Consider the following 20,269-nt stretch of genomic DNA (forward strand, 5'->3'; position numbering starts at 1 on the left):
TAATTAAAGAACAAACATTTGTTATTTTAGACCCAGAATACATCTAGCTGCTTCATGCCGGGTACATTTTGTTCCCTGTAAGGACTCAGCTAAATGTAAATGTGCTAATGTCATGCATTTAACATTAGCCACTTTATATTAAAATCATAATCCTGTAGAATAGACTGCATGCATAAAATTTCATTTAATTTAGGGATTCTTGGCTGCAGTTTTCAGTTTTCGCACCAGGACAGAATCTGGAGGACGTTTATAATTCACAATTTACAAAAAATCTATCTTTGCCGCCTTTATTTTTGAAACCCTAGTTAGAATAAATTGACTTTGTCACTTTCTTATAATAAGCAAGGATGTATATTTCTCTTTATAATCAACATAACATCAACTGAATAGACTGATAAGCGCTTTAGATGTCATGTGAGTTCGTAACGGGTGAACACTAGTAGATTGCAAACAGTTTTTGGGGATTGAGAACAACTAAGCCCTGTAACGTAGGTCCACAGGTGAGCCAGCTAAATGCTATGATATGAGGCTCTAACAAACTGTGTGCACAGAAACCAGCAGCAGTCGTCATTCCTAACTTCAGGTTAAGATCCGGATCGTTCCAGAAACGACAACAGCTCTCAGCCATGTTGGGATCGCCCACATATCTCATGGAGTTGATCATTCAACCAATGTGGAACGCACAGAAATAAACAAAAAACAGCTCATGTGGTTGGATCCAGTATTTCTTGGTATGTTGCAACAAATAACTTAGACCTTAGTGTTTTTAGTCCTGTTGCATACACATCTATCGATAGGAACTGGTTTCTCAAACATTACGGTGGACTGAGAGATTTTATCAGGAGTCGTCCGTTCTCCAGTGAGGACGTAGAAAGACAACAAGCAGCCCTGGGAATGAGAGTTTGATGAAGGCTGCAGAGGAGGCGGGCAGCTGAAGCAAACGGAGCCGCCGAGTCCCAATACGATGTGATCAATGTCAGCAGCCGAGCTCTGCTTTGAAGTATCCTCATTAAGGAGGGTTTGGTTTTTCCTTCCATCAAAGAGATCTGAAGGGAGAGAAATCTCCCTTAGAGTCTGAAGGATGGTCGGTTATGAGAATAAAAGAAATGCGGTTCCCAGGAGTCACGGGAAACAATCTGCTTCAAAACTATTATATATTTCAAATGAATGCAGGATAACCGGCTGGTTTGCGCAGTGATTTATCAGTTCTGATCGTTCCCCAGAGCGGACAGACTTGTGAATCTTAACTTGTTCCTGGTGCAGGTGAAGTGGTGACCAGCTGAGCCAGGAGCAGAGCTACAGGGTTTAAAAATGTTTCTTCAGGCTCAGTTTAACGGTAGAATCTGAGCAACAGGAAACTCCACAGTTTCCTTCCTGAGTCTTAGGATCTCTCACAACATGGTCCAATGGTGCTCTCCAGAGACATCTGAGATGAGTGGCGGATGAGTGGCGCCATAGTTGGGTCCACCATGGAGGAGATAGGGAACAACTTGTACCAGCCAATCACCATGGTGCTCAGGTCGAGCTCCTCCAATAGGATTCGAGCTACCCCCATGAAGCTTTTGCGGTCCATTCGTCCATAGTTTCCCCAAACAATGACCTGAAGGAGAGGTGAGAAACAAATGGGGATAAAAAGGCTGATTGTTATCAATCTGTTAACTTTTTGTTTTGTTTTACATAGGATGTGATTAGCACACCTGGAGACATCCAGCAGTGTTTTTGAAAAATTAGATCAACAAAAAGTCTTGGAACATTTCAGTTGTGTACAAGTGTTATTAGGGATGCACAATATATCGGCACCAACATCGTTATCAGTTGATATTTGTGATTTTTTAACATATTGGTCTGATAAATAAACCTGGAATGATGTGATATTTAGATTGATCTGTTTCTGCCTCTGGTTCTACGTAACGTATGTGGAGCTGGAAGTCAGCCAGTATTTTCCCATTTTAATTCAATGACCGTTTCAAAAGAAGCAAATTTCATTAGAAAAGTCTTGCATAGTTTCACATTGGACACATTTGGTTTTATTAGAGCTCTAAAGTATTTCTGATAAATTAATCTTGTCACCACAAGGACGTTAACAAAACTGCAGGATGGGGCATCATGTCTCTTTCACAGTTAATGCTTAAATTCAGACTGAAACTTCATTTTTATTAAAACTGATGCACTTTAGACTAATAAATCCTTACAGATCATTATTTATGGTTCATGGAAATACATAGTAAATAAAGTGCATTTATCTTTTACTAATACTCTGGTTTTTCTTTGCACTTTGAAACAAAACAAAAAGCTGCAGATCAGTAAAAGCAACAAGTCATTTCATGTTGTGGACGAGATTTTGGAACCAAACTCACAACTTGGTGTCAAATTTAAATCCAAACACAGTAGATAGATGTATGCAGGTGTGTAAGCACAATCCAGAGCATTTCTTTTTGTAATACAAGGCAGGCTGTTTATTTGTGCATTGGGTGTCCTCTGTCCCCTGACATCCTGATAACATCGGGGCTCAACTCAGACAGCCGCAGTTCTTCTCAGGCGGTGGACAAAATAATCAATATCCATCAGCGCATACGTCGCCTCATGTGGAGGTCCTGTGTCTCCCTGCATCACAGAATACCAAACGTCTGCGAATGATTTCCACTGAGACTGTGAGTCCAGAACTGTAAGAAATGATTCTCTTGTTCCTAAGCCTTGGTTTCTATTCTCTTATTTCAACCACAGCCATTTTCTGCAGTTTAAGGAAAACACTTGTGGTAAAAAATGTTACACTTTTATCAAGTGTCTCAGTTCCTCCTGGAATAACTTTCAGTTAGCAAATCTATGAGAAAACATTCTAAACTTTCAAAAAGGGCTCACTAAATGTAAAAATTACAGTACGCTTGTTTGTTACGCAATGTGTTTTATCCGAACTGACGAATCAAACTGGCTCTGTCACAGAGGCAATTAAAGCAGCTTTTTAAATGGATTTTCCGTGTAGTCTTAAGCAGCTCTGCGATTTGCTAAATTGGGAAATGACAAATTGAAAAGTGCTGCTGATTTCAGCGATTTTCATTATCAAGTGTGAATGAGTTTGATGAAACTCGGAGGACAGCAGCACAGACAGCAGATAATTAAGAGGGAGGCGTTTAGCGGCTAATTAGCCGGTGACAGGAGCAGAAGAGCAGCTGGAGGCAGAGCTGCAGGCCTCTCCACCAACACATCACTGGTTCCCTCGGCTTCTTACTGAGCAAGCCTGACACAAACACTCAGGGTGAAACCGTGTTCACGTGGGGCATGCACTGAGCTAGCATGAAGGCATTCTGAAACATGAAGTGGAGCATGGAAACACGGAAAAAAGAACATTACTAAAACGTAATGACAAAGTCTGAAAAAAGGAATAATGCAGATAAAAAAATGCTGACAAAAGTATGAATCATGCATTTTAGATTTTTGCTAAAAATGAAGAAAATAACATTGAACTCAAGTTCAGTTGTAAACAAGATTTGGTCATTGTCAGAGTTTCCATGTTTTCATTTAAGATATTTTGAATTCTCTGTTTTTGTTCCTCTCTGTTGGTTCTTACCTGCACCACTTTCCCCTGTGGGCTTTCAGAAAAGACCAGGACCTGATTGTAGAGAGGATCCAGAGACTTCCTCACTGCTTTGGTCTTCTTCTTGGCCACACAGACTCCGTTCTCCAGGAGGTAAACTTTGATGTACGCCGCTGGAACATAAGGAAAGAGAAATTTGAGCAACAAATTTGTCTCTTTTTTTTCAGGAGATAATTCACAGAGACTTCTTGTTCGCCTTAAGGAAGTTCTGAAAAACATTTGGCAACTCAGAAAAGGGAGGAACAAACCCAGCTGTCTGTGGTTTGGGGGAAACTGTGGCATAAAATGAGTTACTCATAAATATCTTTTATTATTCTCCTGAATTATAAAGGGCATTTTTCAGCAGAAGAAAACAAATCAGGCTAATTCTGAGAAATTGTCAAAATGTTACAAAGATAAGACACACGAGGAATGCTACTAAAAAATATCATGTTATGTTTAAAAGCTGATAAGGCAAAATCTGTTGTAACATCATAAAATCAGAATTATGTTTGTTATTTTAAGTTGTGCAAACACTTTACTGTGAATACAAATAAAACTTTCCACTTGTTAAATAACTAAATTATAATGACAATAAACTATTCAAGGTTTAATGGATAGGAAAGTTGGAGAGATGATTTATCAGTTGATTTGATTATTAAATAAATCAATGTTTAATCAAACATTAAACATGATGAAAAGACCAACAAAAAACAGATTTTTTTTATTTAAATTAAATTACTAATGCTTATTCCATTTAAAAATGTCCAGCCACTAAATACATTCTGATTTCATACTTTTTGTTTTTTGAAAAACGTTTAGTTCAACACAAATATTTTAGCTTTCCTTGAAGCATAATGACAAATAAACTAACTTTAAACATGACTCAAAGTGATCAGCAGCAGAAAGTTTTGAGCCCAAGCTGTAAAATCTCCTGGGTGAAAAACGTCTGTGAGTCATTCTGTTCCTGTTTTGTGCATTTAGCTTTCTCTGCTCTGTGTGCAAACTCCCAAAACTATGAAAAATTGTTTCCCCCTTTTAGCCTCCCCTGCAGGCTGCTCTGTGTGCAGCTGCTGCTGTGTGCTGCCTTTTGATTTATTTGTGCAGAATCGTCCTTGTCCTCAATATGACAGAAATTAAAGTCAAGCATCTTGTTTATTGGAAACTTCCTCAGTCCGGTGTGTGATGGCTCCCATGTAATCCTGGGAAAAGCAGCTTTTATTTGTTTGATCCAGTGGCCATGCTAACGTTACCTGGAGGTGCCTTTGAGCCTGGTTTCATGGTGAGTCCTCTCGCTTGAACAACTTCTACTTCCAGACCCCCGTTTCTCTCCGTCAGGCCGATTTCTACATCGCCTGGATGAATAATAACAGAAGTTCATCATTCGAAGGCGATGCTCAGAAGGTTAATACGTTTAAGATTTCATGACTCATCAAGCTAACGTAATGAAAGTGATTGAGGCTCTGGAACAAACCTCCAGAAAACAGAGTTATTTTACATCAAGACTAAAAGCTTGTGTAGAGTTACTTTTGAACCATAATAAATGAACATTGACCAACATGTCTGATGTGTATGATTTTAGTGATGACACTCATCGAAATGTGATGTTTGTTCAGTTGTGTCTGTATAGTGTTTTCTTTATAAATGTGTGATTTTGTGTTTTTATTTGTAAAACACCTTGAAACGCCTTGCTGCCGAAATGCTCTATACAAATAAACTTGATTGGTTGATTGGTTGACTGATTAACTGATTAACTGATTAATTATTAGGGCTTGGAACCCGTTTATAACCGCTTGCAATTCAAACATTTGATTTGAATTTTTGACATGAAAGTAGAAAAATACAGAAACTTTAGCTGTTCTTCAATCAGACTTAACTTAATTTGGTTCTGTTAATGAAAGTTTCTTTACTTCCAATTCAACATTACAGCTTTTTTTGATTTGTGATAAAATTATCATTCTGTCCATAATGAATAATTGTGGCAAAACGGCTCAAAAGGACAAATATTTCTTTGTAAATGACTGAGCGCAGATCATCTCCCAGTTATTTTGAGTCCTCTGACATTATATAATGCTGAACTGGACAGAAGGTTGGGAGTGGAACCGGTCCAGTGAGTGTAACTGTTGTTGGTCCAAGGACGCCGTCTGACTGCCAGCGAGGAAGCTGACCCACTTACAGTAAAACACTGCTGCTGAGGACCGTCTGCGTGAAATGCACCCGCTGCAGACTACCAGCAAATAAATAACTATACTGCAGCTCAGATTTATGAAAGAACTCTGAGCCACAGCAAAATGATTTCAGCAACCACTAAATATGTTTTTATTAGAAAATAAGGCTTAGCTTTTTAATTTCCAGGAGATAAAGCCGTTTACCTTCAATTCATCCTGATGGCCTCACAGCACACAGCATTATTTCTGACTTCATGATTTATCACTTCTAATTCATTCCAAACTTCAAGCTGAGAGATTAAAAATACAGCAAACATAAAAAGTCTGCACACTCCCTGTTAAAATGCTACGTCTTTGTGATTCAAATAAAAATAAAACTCAGTATGCAAAATATCGGGTTAATTTTTGTCATGTGTAGCTTTGTCAAGGTAGATGATGTCATGAAGAGTTTTAATGCAAAACCTTCAAGTTTCTGCTAAAAAACTAGAGATGAAGAAGGATTTCAGTTTTCAACACAGAATAATCTGAATTCTGAGCTAAATTTGACACAAATCACCTGAAATTGACTGAAATCGACTGGAGAGATCTGTGACACCATGTGGAAGATGTGGAGAACATTGGTGAGGCAAAGTGAGCAAATACAATCCAACATTTTTATTTATGTTTCAGGTATATCTACAAATATGCAGGATGTGTGACATCAAACAATCAAGTGGTTTATCAGTCTAATTCTTCTCTTGACAGATTTCTTTCTGATGTGGAATAACATTTTTGAATCATGATTTGGAAAGTAGCATTGAAGTTTTCTCACCCATGGATGTCATTGCAAGCGTCTGTCTCCCAACAAACTGGGCCGGTCCCATCCCATCCAGGAAGTCGCTGAACTGGGCGTCGGATGCAAGACACATCCCACTGTAGTTAAGACTGAGGGGAGAGCAGAAAGGACCGGGATTAAAACTTCATTCGGTGATTGTGGTTTAAGTAATAACAGAGAAGTGAAATAAAATGCAAAAAATGGGAACCAGAATGTTGGCAAAGACGTGGAAGAAGAAAAAAGATGCAAAAACTAGAGAACAAAGGTGAAATGAAAGAGTAAAAAAAGAAATAACCATTTATCACACATGGTTCAACACAGATTAAAAACAAACTCAGACATTTGGTAGTCACTACATAAGTAGTGATGAACTTATGTGACCCTATTTTATCTGAGTATTCAGAAGAATCAGATCAGAGTGCTTTGGTGGCAGACTGCCAGGACTATAAACGTGTGTGTGTGTGTGCGTGCGTGTGGGTGTGTGTGTGTAGGTGTGTGGGTGTGGGGGTGTGTGTGTGTGTGTGTTCTGTGGTCAGCAGACCACAGCAAATCTCTTGCTCATCTTTTATGTGAAGACTACAGAGTGTAGAAGTAGAACAAAGGAAAACACTGAAGCAAAACATCCAGCATGAAATGTTGAGTCAAGGACAGAATCTGGATTTACTCTTCCTGTTTCTTAATCCATAAATGATGAAATGTAAAAAAAATAAATAAATAAATAAACGACATGCAGTGCAGTGATTATAGTGTCGTCCCATTTCATAGATATTGTGTGTCATGGATGACAGCTTGGAACAGTTAATACAAAATACCAGTAAGGCAAATGTTACAAAGCATAGCAACAAAAGCAAGTCATAAAATTTTAATCTCTATTTCAGTTACTGCAGTGCCATTACATTACAGTTTAGATCAAAACTAATTAACATCAATAATAAACAGTTACATAACTACAAAAAGCCACAGAAGAACAAGTTGAGGAAATGCTGAAAGCGTTGAATAAAAGGATGTTTCATACAGGTAATACAAAATACTCCATTAGCTCCAGATTTTTATTGTTTATGAATACGGTACTAAAGGTTATTGTGCACACATTCCTTAAGATATGGACTGAAACTCTGATAACTGTAAGCTTTTTGAAAATATTCATTGTGTTTCTGCAGCAGCTGTGCCAGAGTGGCATGTTTGTGGATGTTTTGCATTTTAGCTAAACTCCTTCAATGTATATTTACTGGAGACACACAATAGGCCGATCTCTGTGGATATCATAATCCGACCCCATGTAGAGGCACCATTAATCAGAACTATGTCCAAAGATGTGGATCAGTTTTGCTCCTGTGAGTTTGTCATTGTGACAGCCAACTGGCCTTTTGACCAAATGCTCTCAGATGGAGAGAGATCAAACAGGAACAAACTTAATGTTCACCTTATTTATCTTCCTCTCACCTTGTCCCGTCTCATCAGTCTAATTTTTGTGGAACTCTTTGTTTCTCTTTATAAATCTTCCTTTTATACCATGTTTTCCTCTATAACTATCCCTAAAGCAAATCTTTTACATTGAACACAAAATGCCAGCTAATAATCAGCCCAGAGGAATTTTATATGCACCCTTGAAACATCAAATCATTATGAATAGCTGTGATAATCACGAATCCTCTCTTTAAAATTGTAAAGTGTCAGTGGGTTGTTATACAACCTTAACAGAATTTAATAGATCCATGATGCAGTTTAAAACTTGACATGTGCAGATTTGAAAAAGCTGAAATATCTTTTCTGGAGCCCTGAAAAAATGGTTTGGCATGCAATAAGTCAGGCAGCACTGGTCGACTGGGAATTACAGGGTGATAAAATCCTGAGCTTCAGATTATTACGTGTGTGTGTGGAGCACATCTGGGGATTACGCTGCTGTTTCACACAATCTGGTGTTCAATGCAAAGCTCATGCTGTAAACAAACAGCAAACCCTAAAAATGGCCTTTCAGACCTTATGGGACTCACTGCTGCTGGTTGGTTCTTCAAGAGAGCGCAACTCAAAATGGACGACATTAACGAGACTTTCTCTGTTCTGGTCAGTTTACTACACTCTTTATTCTGATTTCCTTAATGTCAACCGACTTATTATTATTGCTCGTTTAACATTTTAAAAAAGTATTTTAAAAAATCCAGTTCCGTTTTTTTCTGTGTTATAATTCATTTTTTGGCCCCTTTTCTCCAGCTGCACTCTGTGTGTAATCAAACTCCTCAGTATTTAAAAGTCTGGATTTTGGCAACTCCATTTCCAACTTTATTGCTATTCCACTATGTGCAAAAATGCAATTTCACAATTGTGATGTTTCCATTAAATAAAAATGCGTTTACAATCCCATATGAATAAGTTTGTTTATGAGATAAATCATTTAAAAACATGCCGCGCCATCATCCTGTCGTCTTCTTCGTCTTTTGTCGGTAGTAACATCTGGTTGTTGATCACATGTAAAAAATAAAGTATTTCCACTGCAGTTTTGTGAATTACACTAATTTTGACATGGCAGAATAAACACCTTATCCTAGAACAAAAACGTTTGTAGAAAAACTTGAACCGGATTTATTTTTGTAATCACGATGAATGGAAATGCAGCTAGCGTTTGGTCCTGGATTCTTATCTTGATCAGTTTCTGGACCTGCTTTCCTGTGGTTTTCCTCCCTATAAATTAACTTCTTTATTAAAAATATTCAGTTTTCCTTCAGTCTGTTTTGAATTGGGTCGTTTGTCAACCAAAACATGAGAGGTTTCCAGACTTTTATTTTAAAAATATTCTGGTGTATTAAAACGTTCATTATGCCATATTCTCTAATTATGTTCCTTTTGTTAGAGAAACAGGCCATCAGCATCATAGGTCCTCCACCATACCTAATCATGAGCTGCTTTTGTTTTGTAGGCCAGATCCGCCTGGAGCTCAGTCAGTTTCCACCTTTTAGTTTCAGCTTCATCGCCACCATCAGCAGCACACACACTAAAATACCCCAATCATTAATCAATAAGCCCATAAATGTGATTGGATGGTGTTAGCTGACAAAGTGCTCATTCATTGCAGGATGTGTCCATGCACAGAGCTTTCCAATCAGCGCACTGAGCCAAACATCTGACGGAAACAGCAGCGCCTTACTGCGGATGATTTAAACAATTCATCTTCATAACGCTGGCAGCATGCTCAGATATGAATCACTTATTTTATACATAAAGTTCTTTTTTATTACAGCTGGTACCTTTAGCTTTATTTTTAAAAAGTTTTTTTTCTATTGAAACATGACAATGGGATCAAAATCAACCTGTAGATTTTGCACAAATCGGTATTCACAAAAATTAAATTTAATTTCATCAGTCATAAGTTGCTCCTCAATGTTGTTCTAGTGTTTTGTTGGTTTGGAGTTTTATTTTACTTATTAATAAACTAAAACACTTCAAAATTTTAAAAGGTTTTTATTAGGAAAGTATATAAATTTGTACAGTATTGAGTTACACAACTCCATTCTGTTATTTGTGGGTTTTTTATTCTTTTAAGTTTTACTGAACTTTCCTGTCCATTGGTCCACATTTAATATTATCTTTGAGATGCTTCATCACTGAACCTGGATGGTCTCCCATTGTGATTCTCTTTAGAGGTACTCATTAACACCAGAAGGTGATGTTTACCATTCCTGCCACTCTTGTGCATAAAAGTGTTTTTCAGTATAAAGTGTTTTGAGTTTATTAAAATCATTTGTAAGGAGCCAATCAGTGTCTGATTCCAAGGCACAACCCAAACTAAACTTATTTCTTTAATCATCCATAAAGATTTCTGCTTAGGGGGGAAAAGTAATTCCAAGGGTCCCTGACCAACAGGGGGCCCTCCACAATTTTTAATTTTTTGTTCATAGAAATTTAAAAAAAAATGGGGCCCTGTCAATTACAAAATTTATTATATTGTGTTTTCTAAAATTGTTTTTAGCAGTAAAAATTAAATGTTGCTCCCAGACCAAACAGCAGACATTTGCCCTGAACCTCCTGGATCTGCATGAAATGGTTCGTTCCAGCTTGGAGCTTAACGGTGACGATGTTCAGCAGCAGTCAGTAGAAAACAAGAACGACTGTGGCGGTTACTATGCTGCTAAGAAAAATAATGAAGTCAAGTTTTCAAAAAATAGAGAGACAAAAGGGTAAAAGTGTCAATTTGTAACCCAGTTTTTCTCCGAGAGGTGGGTAGACTGTGTGAGATTATCAACCATTTAGCATAGTTAGCTTAGCTACAGACTGTTTGCCTCCATTTCACTAACATTTAATGAATTAAGGGAAACAATTACCCAGATATTCATATATTTAACTTGTCCCTGTACCTTTTACCACTTAACAACAGGTGAGTCAGTCAGCAGCAGCTCTAGTCCCTCCTGACCGTCCTCTCTCCTCTCCTAAGAGAAATTAAAGCTGCAGTATGTAACTTTTATAAAAAAAATAATATTTTTTTACATATTTATTAAAACTGTCATTATGTTGTGACAATATGTATGAGAGATAATCTGAAAAATCTATTTCCTCTGCTTTTTCAAAGTGCTATCTAGAAACAACCAGTGGCAGGAGAGTTTTAGTGCTGTCAATCACAATCTCATGTGGTGCTGCTCATCCTTCCTCCCCCTCGCTCTGTGCAATGCTGCAGCTAGCATAGCCTAGTTAGCATAGCTACCAGTGACGGCAGGTAAGATAAGATAAGATAAGATAAGATAAGATAAGATAAATCTTTATTGTCATTGTCACAAGAACAACGAAATTTAAAAAGTGCCATCAGTCAGTGCATATGCTTAAAAACAAAAAAACGATTTTCCTGTAATGATATGTTGTTTCTCCACCATTAGCACATTTAGCAGTGAGTGAATGAAGTTGATTGACAGCACTAAGACCCTCCTCCTGGTTCTGATTGGTTGTTTTGGCCAGAATGTGGCATTACGTTAGATAGCAATAGTAGTTCAGGGACGAGGTGAAGGAGATTGATTGTTTTCACAGATTATCTGTCTCATAACAAACTATCACTACATGGTGACAGCTTTAACAAATATGGAAAAACATATTTTTTATTAAAGTTCTATACTGCAGCTTGAAGAAAATGCAACTACATAGCATTTTTTGAAAAGTCTGAATTGCTTCATGTACATTTTGCATGTTGCTTTGGACTGTTGCTTGTTGGGAGAGACATTTCAGTATCTAAAACTAATAGAAAAAACTTAAGCAACTTTCTTGCATACTGTATGCGAACTGTTGGATGTGAAATTCATGAGCAGTAAATATTGTGCTAGTTATCAGTATTGGACCAAAGAAAGCAAGGCAGTTGCAAGCCTTTAAAATTGTGATGCTTTTGATGGATCAGATAGACTCAAAAAATTGTAACAGCAGCTGCGTGGGGAGGAGGGGGGCAATTAAATTTTTTGTCATGGGACCCAAGATTTCTGGCAGCGCCCCTGCTCTGAATGTCTATGTGCCTCCAGAGGACGCGCTCGCACACAGCAGGCTGACAGAGAAGATGGTTAATAATACTCCACAGGCTGTGCTGGGTCACATTTCCTGACCTGACTGAGTTAGCTGTAAGTACCACCATCATGACCTGCTGCAGCACTAACAGTTTGCTCTGCCACTTTTCTGTGGCAGAGCAAACTGCCAGATTTATAAATATTTTGATTTATTTATAAATCTAAATAAATAAAAGTGAAGTGTGGCCATTCTTGCACATTTCTACATTTCTATCAACTTTTTTCTGTAATTTCTTAAAGGAAAAATGAAAGTATATTTTTTTTATAAATCTCTATTTTTATTCCTATCTCCATTTATAGATGATACTACATTACAGTAACAGTAACGTTCTGCTCCTTTAATAAAGCTCAGCGGTCATTTAGGATATGATATGAAGGAAGATTTTGCAAGATGACCATAAAAACTTGAATTTGAGGAATAGTTTACGCAGCTTGAGTCAAACAGGCTTAGATTGATTACTCAGATTTAGTTTTGCTCCTCTCTACGCCTCGACTGTCTCCTTGTTGTTCTGTTTCAAATTGTTTGCATGATGTGAAATGACATTTTTCTAATTATGGTCAGTTTGATGTGATATTTATACAAAACAATCATTCTGTTTTTCTCCACATCCAGACCTTTGATGAACAGAGGAACTTGGTGACGACGCTGCAAAATAAACACATTAGGATTTTCATATCATCACTGCATTTTTCTTTCGTTGTGCAGCGCAAACTTAGCAATTTTATGCATCGCCTCTTCTGTAAATTTGTGTAAAGTAATGTGGATTCAGACCGACTTTCAGTCTCTCTACTTCTGCTTCCCAGCAGCCCATGTTTCTGTTGACACCCTGACGCTCACATCAGCCAGTCTGTCTGCCTTGTTATGTAACTGTTGAAACTGGAGCTGGTATCCAGGTTGGCAGAGCTCTGCATGTGTCCACGTGTTTGTATGTGTAGTAGTACTACTGTATGCTGTTATTACTCATCTTCCTCAGATGGATGATAGGAACCAACATACACAACACTTGGAAATCAGGTCTGACCTTTAAAAAGAAAATAATTCTCTAATTGTTTCTGTGAAGTTTGCGGTCACCCTGTGGTCACGGCTCCAAGAGGAAGCTGCAGCTTTTTTATTTATTTCAGGTGAACTCAAGAGATAAACTGGTTGCAATCTAATTATGAAATGAACACCCACAATAAAAAATTGTAACCTCTCTGCTCCTTTTTAAGCAGGATGGATATGTTTATTATAATGAGCAACTTTCTGTGACATTGTCACAGCAATAAATTATAAAATCAGCACTCCAGTTATCTTTATTGAAAAGTAAAATAAAATTTACATTTTATTAAAATGTACATTTTATTTTACTGCCAATATTTAGATTTAATCACGTTCTCTTGCAGAATAAACTCTGTAACTCAGCTCCTCCTTTAGATTCAAATCTAGACTTTAAACAATAAGTAGAATTACAGAGAAATGTTTTAAAACATGTTTTCCAAAAATTGACTTTGATTTTTTGTTCTAATAGTTTGTTCTAACAAAGTAGTTTCAGTACCAGATTTGACAAAGACGGAGAACTTTGTCAAAAACACTTAAATCCATTTGGAAATGTTAATATCTAGAATCAGCAGTTTTTAAAAAAAGGATTTTAAAAGACATTTAGTGTTGCAGCTGTTTTCCCTTTTGGCCAGGCAGCCTGTGGTTACTCACTTCCCCTCGGAGCCGTAGCTGTTCATGCTGTCCTCTATGGATTCGTGGCTGGCCTGGCGGACGGTCCGACTCGGCATCTCCACCGCCAAACCCGTCTCCGTGCTCCTCTGGATGGCTCCCTTCAACTTCCTGCCATCTGTGTCCACTGCAGGAAACCAGACACAGATGATCCTGAATTAACTTCACATTTAAACTCAGAGTTTGGAGATTGTAGGAGAAAACGCTGCATTCGCTGAAAAACACAAAATCTTACCTAGTATTTTGGTCTATTTTCGGTGCAAGTAACTTTTCAGCAATATATAAGAGCTTGATTAGAGTCACTAATTTCTCAATATAGATGAAAAAGAACTTGTTCAGTCGGCAGATTATTTCATTCATAACGCTGGGAAAATATCATGTCATAAGTTAAATAATCTGCTAGTGGAACTAAAACTTTCTCATCAGTACGAAGGATTTATTGACTTAAAACAAGCTCCAGCTAGTTTTGTTTCACTTCAAGTGAACCAAGATATTTGCAGTAGAAACTAGACCAAAATTACTTGCTAAGATTTTGTTTTTTTGCAGTGTTGAGGTTTTATTTTCCTGCATCTGCTGTTCAGTATCAGCTGTTTGTGTGTTTATTCTGCTGTGACCTGATCTGAAAGAAAGACGAGAAGTGACTTTAACAGGAGAAAGGACGAAGGGATTCAGTCCCTCTTTAGATCAGGAAAGTACATCTTGTTGCAAAGTAGAGCACAAAATCAATGAGCGGCTGATATTACTGGCCATTTCTCTGACCGAAAGGAAATTTCCAGATCAAAAGATTAAGAAGTTCTCAACATGATGATAGCGTCTTTTTAGTAATAAAGGTGAGGAAACCCGACGTTAGGTTGGGTTTAAACAAAATTCAAGAGACACCAAACAAATCTCAAAGAATGATTTAAGAAGTTTGAAGTCAACTTCACTCGGTGCTTCAGCGAGAATGAAGCGCCGAGTTAGGAAGTTACTTCTGCAATTATTAAAGAGTGACCTAGAATGGAGCTATTTCTATCACGTTTCTTGTGGGACGGCACTTTGGTAGATTTGGGTTACTGCTTCAGCTCTCCGGCTGGTTCTGTATCATCAGTTAAACTCAGAGACCAGAGTTAGACAAACATTACTGGGTAAAGTCAGTTACATGAGTCTCAAAGAGTAACTGCCCTTTCTATTCTGTTAGATGACAGAAAAACACAGATTTTCATCAGAATGTCGTGATTTTCTGGGTTTTTATCATTTCCAAATGCGATGTTCTTCCTGTTTGCCCTGGTGAATAACAGATACTGTGATTTATCCCACCAAAATTAAACCCTGAACATTGATTTTTAATATTTATTAAGCTGTTGTGGTTGAACACAAACACATTCTGTGAATACTGATGAAGAAAGTCAGGCCTCTAATTTCAACTGCTGTAGCTGAAATTTAACAGCAGATTTATTTTTAATAGGAAAGGAAAATAAATAAATTCAAGAAGCCCAGATGGTTTCTATTCACCGATGAATCAGACCTTCAGGATTTAAGGCCAGTTTGAAAAGATTTAGTCAGAGTTTGATAGTAACTAGTTACATTTACTCGAGTAAAAAATATACTTTTAGGAGTGTTTTCACTAACCTGTACTTTTTACTTTTACTTGAGTAATTTTATTATAAAGTATCTCTACTCTTACTTGAATTAAGATTTCTGTATTTTCTACCCACTGAATGAAAAACAAACATGTTTTAAGGTTCACCAGACACACCTGCAGTTTTTGTTAACGTTTCCTAAATTTTGCACAGAAAAAAAATTATTTAGAAAAAATGTTTCTTGTGTTATTTCTTGTAACTTATATGAATTATTGTCATTTTTGTCCTTAAAATAGCAACATTTCCATTTAACTTTATATTTTTGTCTGCCTGATGATGTAATTTTTAAATATTAATTTGATCAGTTACTCAGTGCCTGAGTAGATTTTTTACCAAGTAGACTTGAATAATTTCTTGGCTACTTTTTACTTTTATTTGAGTAAAAATATGTTGGAGTGTTGAAATGCTTTAGTAAATGTTTTTGGGTACTCTGGATTTTAACCCTGAGCATTGAAACTACTTTTACCAATGAATGGTTTAAACATCGGGTCACTTTATTCTCTCCATGTATTTCACTTCATTCAAACCTAAAACCTGCCGTCAGTGCAGACCTTCACTCACTCTTCTGACTGACTGCTAACTGCTCTGGGGCGGCTTGCAAAAGTATTTGTGATATATTTTTCAAAAATATTTTGTGACATTACAGCCACAACACTTAATGTAATTTAATGGCATTTTTTCATACAAATTTGTGCAAAATTTTGAACAATGCCATCCATGTTTCTCAAAGATTCTAACAAAGAAATCACCAAATTGTGGCAGGTGTTCGTCAACACTTTGTAGGCTCCGCTGGACGTCTGTTAAATTATGTCTCCACCAGCTTTTCACACCCACTGACATCATTTTTTGCCAACTACTCTTTGCAAAATTGTTCAGTCGCATTTGTCACATGAATTTCATAAAGCAAAGGAGTGTGGTATAAGTCTTATTACGGGTTGATAGCAGCAGCTTTTGAGCAACTGGTTCAGGATACTGATGGGACATTACCGCTGTTCACCTTAATCCAAATCAGCATCCGTTAGCAGAATCAGAGCGAAAGGCAATCTTACCAGGCAATCAGGATAAATGATTAGTGCTTAAAGGGCTGACAGGTTTCTTATTTGTAACATTTGTGGGCTGATTCTGTTTGTCTGCGACTCTAAATGAGACCTGCAAAGCTTTAACTACGCCGCTGTCCGCCTGCCAGCATTTTTATGCTTTTTTGTTGCAGAGCTACAGACTGGCTTTGCTCATACAGTCACAAAACATGTTTGTTAATTCAAGAAGTCACAAGTAATGAAGCTAAAAACACCATCTCTTCTCGCTTATAATAGAAACCGAGAATCATAAACAATGAAAGAGAAGAATGTTTTATTTTCTTGTTGGACGATGAGGAATATTTGGGGAATATTGGGAATTTTTGGACTGAATGGGGATGGACATTGATCTTTTCTTTTCTCTTTTCTCTCTATAAACAAAAATAAAAATAACAAGCAATGAAGAAAAGATCTTTAGACATTTTGTTGCTTATGCTTTAGATCAGTTTGTCAAACAGGCTGAGAACCATTAGCTTATTTAACAAACACTCACGGACCACCTCACTTGAAATTACTCCACAATAAAACAGTATGCTAACATATATTACCTTAAATTAAAATGTTAGTCTGTTGTTTTCTTTGTTCATCAATGAACACGTCTACTCGGGGCATTTTGAGTTACTTACAGATTCTGATGTCAGACACATGGAAATGACAAAATAAGTTGTTCTTTCCTACCAAGTTTTGTTGTGCTTATATTGGTCGTTTAGAAGCACAATAAAAGAAAAATGGACTTGAGTTGCTTTGCCAGAAACAAAACTCCTCTTCTGCGCCACTACATTTAAAATGATCCAGGAATTTCTATCAATAGTATTTATTTATTTTTATTTAATTAATTTAATATAATCATTTTTAATTGAATAAAAACATAACAATAGTTATGAACAGAGCATTATGAGCAAGCAAAGTCATAAAAAACAAAGAACAGTTCTGACCAACTGTGACTCACGGTATAGAGTCGTTCAAAGGAATCGAATCGTTCCTGAACGACGTCAAACTCTCAGCAGTGTAACTTCGCTTCCTCTGATTACCTAAGTATTCCTGGCCTTGTTTTCTTTCCACCGGCATCATCAGTTTTTCTAGTGAGTGACCTGATTTAAAGCCATTTATCCATCGTTATTTTAAAACACAATCCTTTGCTAAGCTAGCTGTAGCGTCGCACTTAAACGGTCGTTCACATGCAGTACCCTGCGGACCACCAGGGGGCGCCCGCCGACCACAGTTTGAGAAAGACTGCCTTAGATGCTTATTATTTTTGCTAGGACATTTTATCATCATCATTATCTTTTGTAAAGTGGTTCAGCTGATGTTTACACTCATATTAAACAATTAGGCTGAAACAGAAGGATTTGCAGGCTTAAGGAGGCCAGATGTTGGCCAGTCTGCATCTGCTTGGAAAGCCAATCCACAGCACTTTCTGCCAGCTGTTGTGTTTTATTTGTCTCCAGATGTTCAGGGTCGTAAGTCTGGTGCAGTCTTATTACAGCGTAATGTTTTCTGTCCTCTTTGTCGCTCTGATTCCCCCAATCAGGTCAGTCCTGGGTTGTCCAAGCTCCCAGAATCTAGTAAAGGTTAAAAAGCGGTTGAGTCTCTGTGTATCTTTACAAGGCTGTGATTTCATAATTCCTTGTGTAATTCTCATCTAATGCGATTTTAGATTAATCACACTTTTTAAAAAGGTGAACACAATTTTCTCTAATACCCTAAATGTCAAATGTATTTACATATCAGCAAGCGGATTTCCACGAGTCTGATCCTCTCTGTGGCTGTAATAAAGGAAAGAAATTGAAACCGACTCCAATCTGAAACAGCCTCCTGCGTTTGCCGTGAATGTAGCTCACAGTGCGCAATGTGGAGCACCCGCTGTGATGTAGCACAAAAAAATGTCTGAAGGTGACGCACAAATGTTGTGATGAAGAAGCACCGAGCTAGGACTCATTAGTTTGTCTCCCAGCAGAGAGACATTAATGAAAGCAGAACGGATACTGAAATAGCTGCTCTCCATTCATTCCACTTATCTGGCCAACTTCACTGACTGACAGGAAGACTGCGAGACAAGGTGTGACCTACCTCGTCTCGCAAGGTAGGTCACACATCGTGGCCTAAATTGCTCGCAGACAGACGCTTCTACAGAGATAATTTTAGCTTTATTTAAAATATATCAACTAGCTTACATGAGGCCGTTTGGAAAGTTAAAAATGAACAGCAATAAGAAAAAAACACATATTTTCACCATGTTAGTCATTCATTTATAAATGCCATAGTTAAAACTAAATATTTAGTTAGAAGGCAAAATTTTTAGCTCCAAATTAAATAACTAGCAAGCTAAATAATTAGCCTCAACCTGAATATTTAGTTAACATTCAACTAATATGCAGATTTTCTAGCCAATAACCAGAAGTGGACAAATGAAAGCAGGGAACAATGCCAGCGCCTCCTCACCAGCCAGAGATTATTTATTAGCATTGTTGTTTGCCTCATGCATTTTTTATTTTGATAGTCCATCTCCAGTTATCAGCAAGTTAATTTGCATATTAGATAAAAAAGTAGCTTCAATTTAAATATTTATCTTGAAAATTAAATATTTTGCTTGTTAATATTTTTTGATGTGTTATACTTGTTGACAAAGGATATCAACAAGTCAGTTTGTTTCAAGGATTTTGCTTCAACTTAAATATTTATCTTGCAAATTAAATATTTAGCCTAATAGCTAAATATTTCGTTCAAAGCCAACTGTTTAGTTTGCTAACTTTGCTAGCTTGAAGCTAACTATATTTAATATTATTATAGAATGGTCTATATTATTACAATGTTTTGGTTTTTTTTAGTTTTGAGCAATATTCTACTTTTCCTTTCATTACACGACAAATTCATCAGGCAGGAAATTAAAAAGTACTGCGGCTGGATCATTATCGTGGCTAATTTATTACGTTTCTTTTACTTCTTCCTTCACATGGAGATGATGATCGAAGAGTGAGAACATATTCAGTGATTGTTTGGTTCGTATGATGAGGTCACCCGTCTCTCTCCCGGTCAGATGGGCTGTGATGGAGAGATTTTATCAATTATTATCATTAGAGATATGAAGCTGCCACTTTTTCTGAGAAACGCACCAGGAGCAGGACTCCTCATTCTGATGGTGTTCACTTGACCCACATAAGCCATGTCTAAGTGTGTATGCGTGTGTGTGTGCGTGTGTGTGTGATAAGCAGGATGCTTAGACTCCACTCAGTAAAGGACCTGCTGCAGTATCCAGCTGTGTCACACTGACTCTGACTTCAGCCTCTTAGAGCAGGACCCAGATGGGATTCCCACCTTCGCCCTCTAAATATCAGAATCTCTCCCTGAAAATTACAAATCTCCTGTTTAACGGCTCATAAAGGATCCTGATTGTATTTGTCCGATGTGTAACTGAAAATGAAGACAAAGTTATTTATCTACCATTAGTTAAACAGGAGAGTCAGTTCATGATGATCATTTCAAACTCAGCAGTGATTCAGTGTCTTCCATGTTTGCTGTAATCAGATTTAGGAACGATGTCCCTCCAACTCAACGCACAGAAACCAGGAATAAAATGCTGTACAGAAATAATGACTTAAATGGCTACAATCAGAAAAAATAATAATTCTTACTATTATATTTTCAATGTTTTTAAAGAGCAGCATATAGGAAAAAGCAGGAGGGGAGTTCAACTTGAAAGTTCAAAAAAGTTTGATTATTTTTAGCAAAAATGTAATCAATTATTCCTTTCTTTTCTCCAAACTAAACTCATTGACCTCTCT

At 37.2% G+C, this 20,269-nt stretch overlaps 1 protein-coding gene across 1 annotated transcript in view; it reads right to left on the bottom strand.

The window, feature by feature from the left end:
- Positions 1-20,269, bottom strand: part of rims4 (regulating synaptic membrane exocytosis 4) — a 36,903-nt gene continuing 16,634 nt past the window's right edge. Inside the window, exons 2-6 of the mRNA XM_032549435.1 lie at positions 13,775-13,919; positions 6,551-6,663; positions 4,825-4,926; positions 3,566-3,705; positions 1-1,600 (exon numbers count right to left, since the gene is read on the bottom strand). Of these exons, the coding sequence (XP_032405326.1) occupies positions 1,382-1,600; positions 3,566-3,705; positions 4,825-4,926; positions 6,551-6,663; positions 13,775-13,919 (719 nt within the window). The 3' untranslated portion in view covers positions 1-1,381. The remainder of the gene's footprint in view (positions 1,601-3,565; positions 3,706-4,824; positions 4,927-6,550; positions 6,664-13,774; positions 13,920-20,269) is intronic.

Source organism: Xiphophorus hellerii, chromosome 20 (genome assembly GCF_003331165.1).
Source record: "Xiphophorus hellerii strain 12219 chromosome 20, Xiphophorus_hellerii-4.1, whole genome shotgun sequence".
Taxonomy (NCBI): Eukaryota; Metazoa; Chordata; class Actinopteri; order Cyprinodontiformes; family Poeciliidae; genus Xiphophorus; species Xiphophorus hellerii.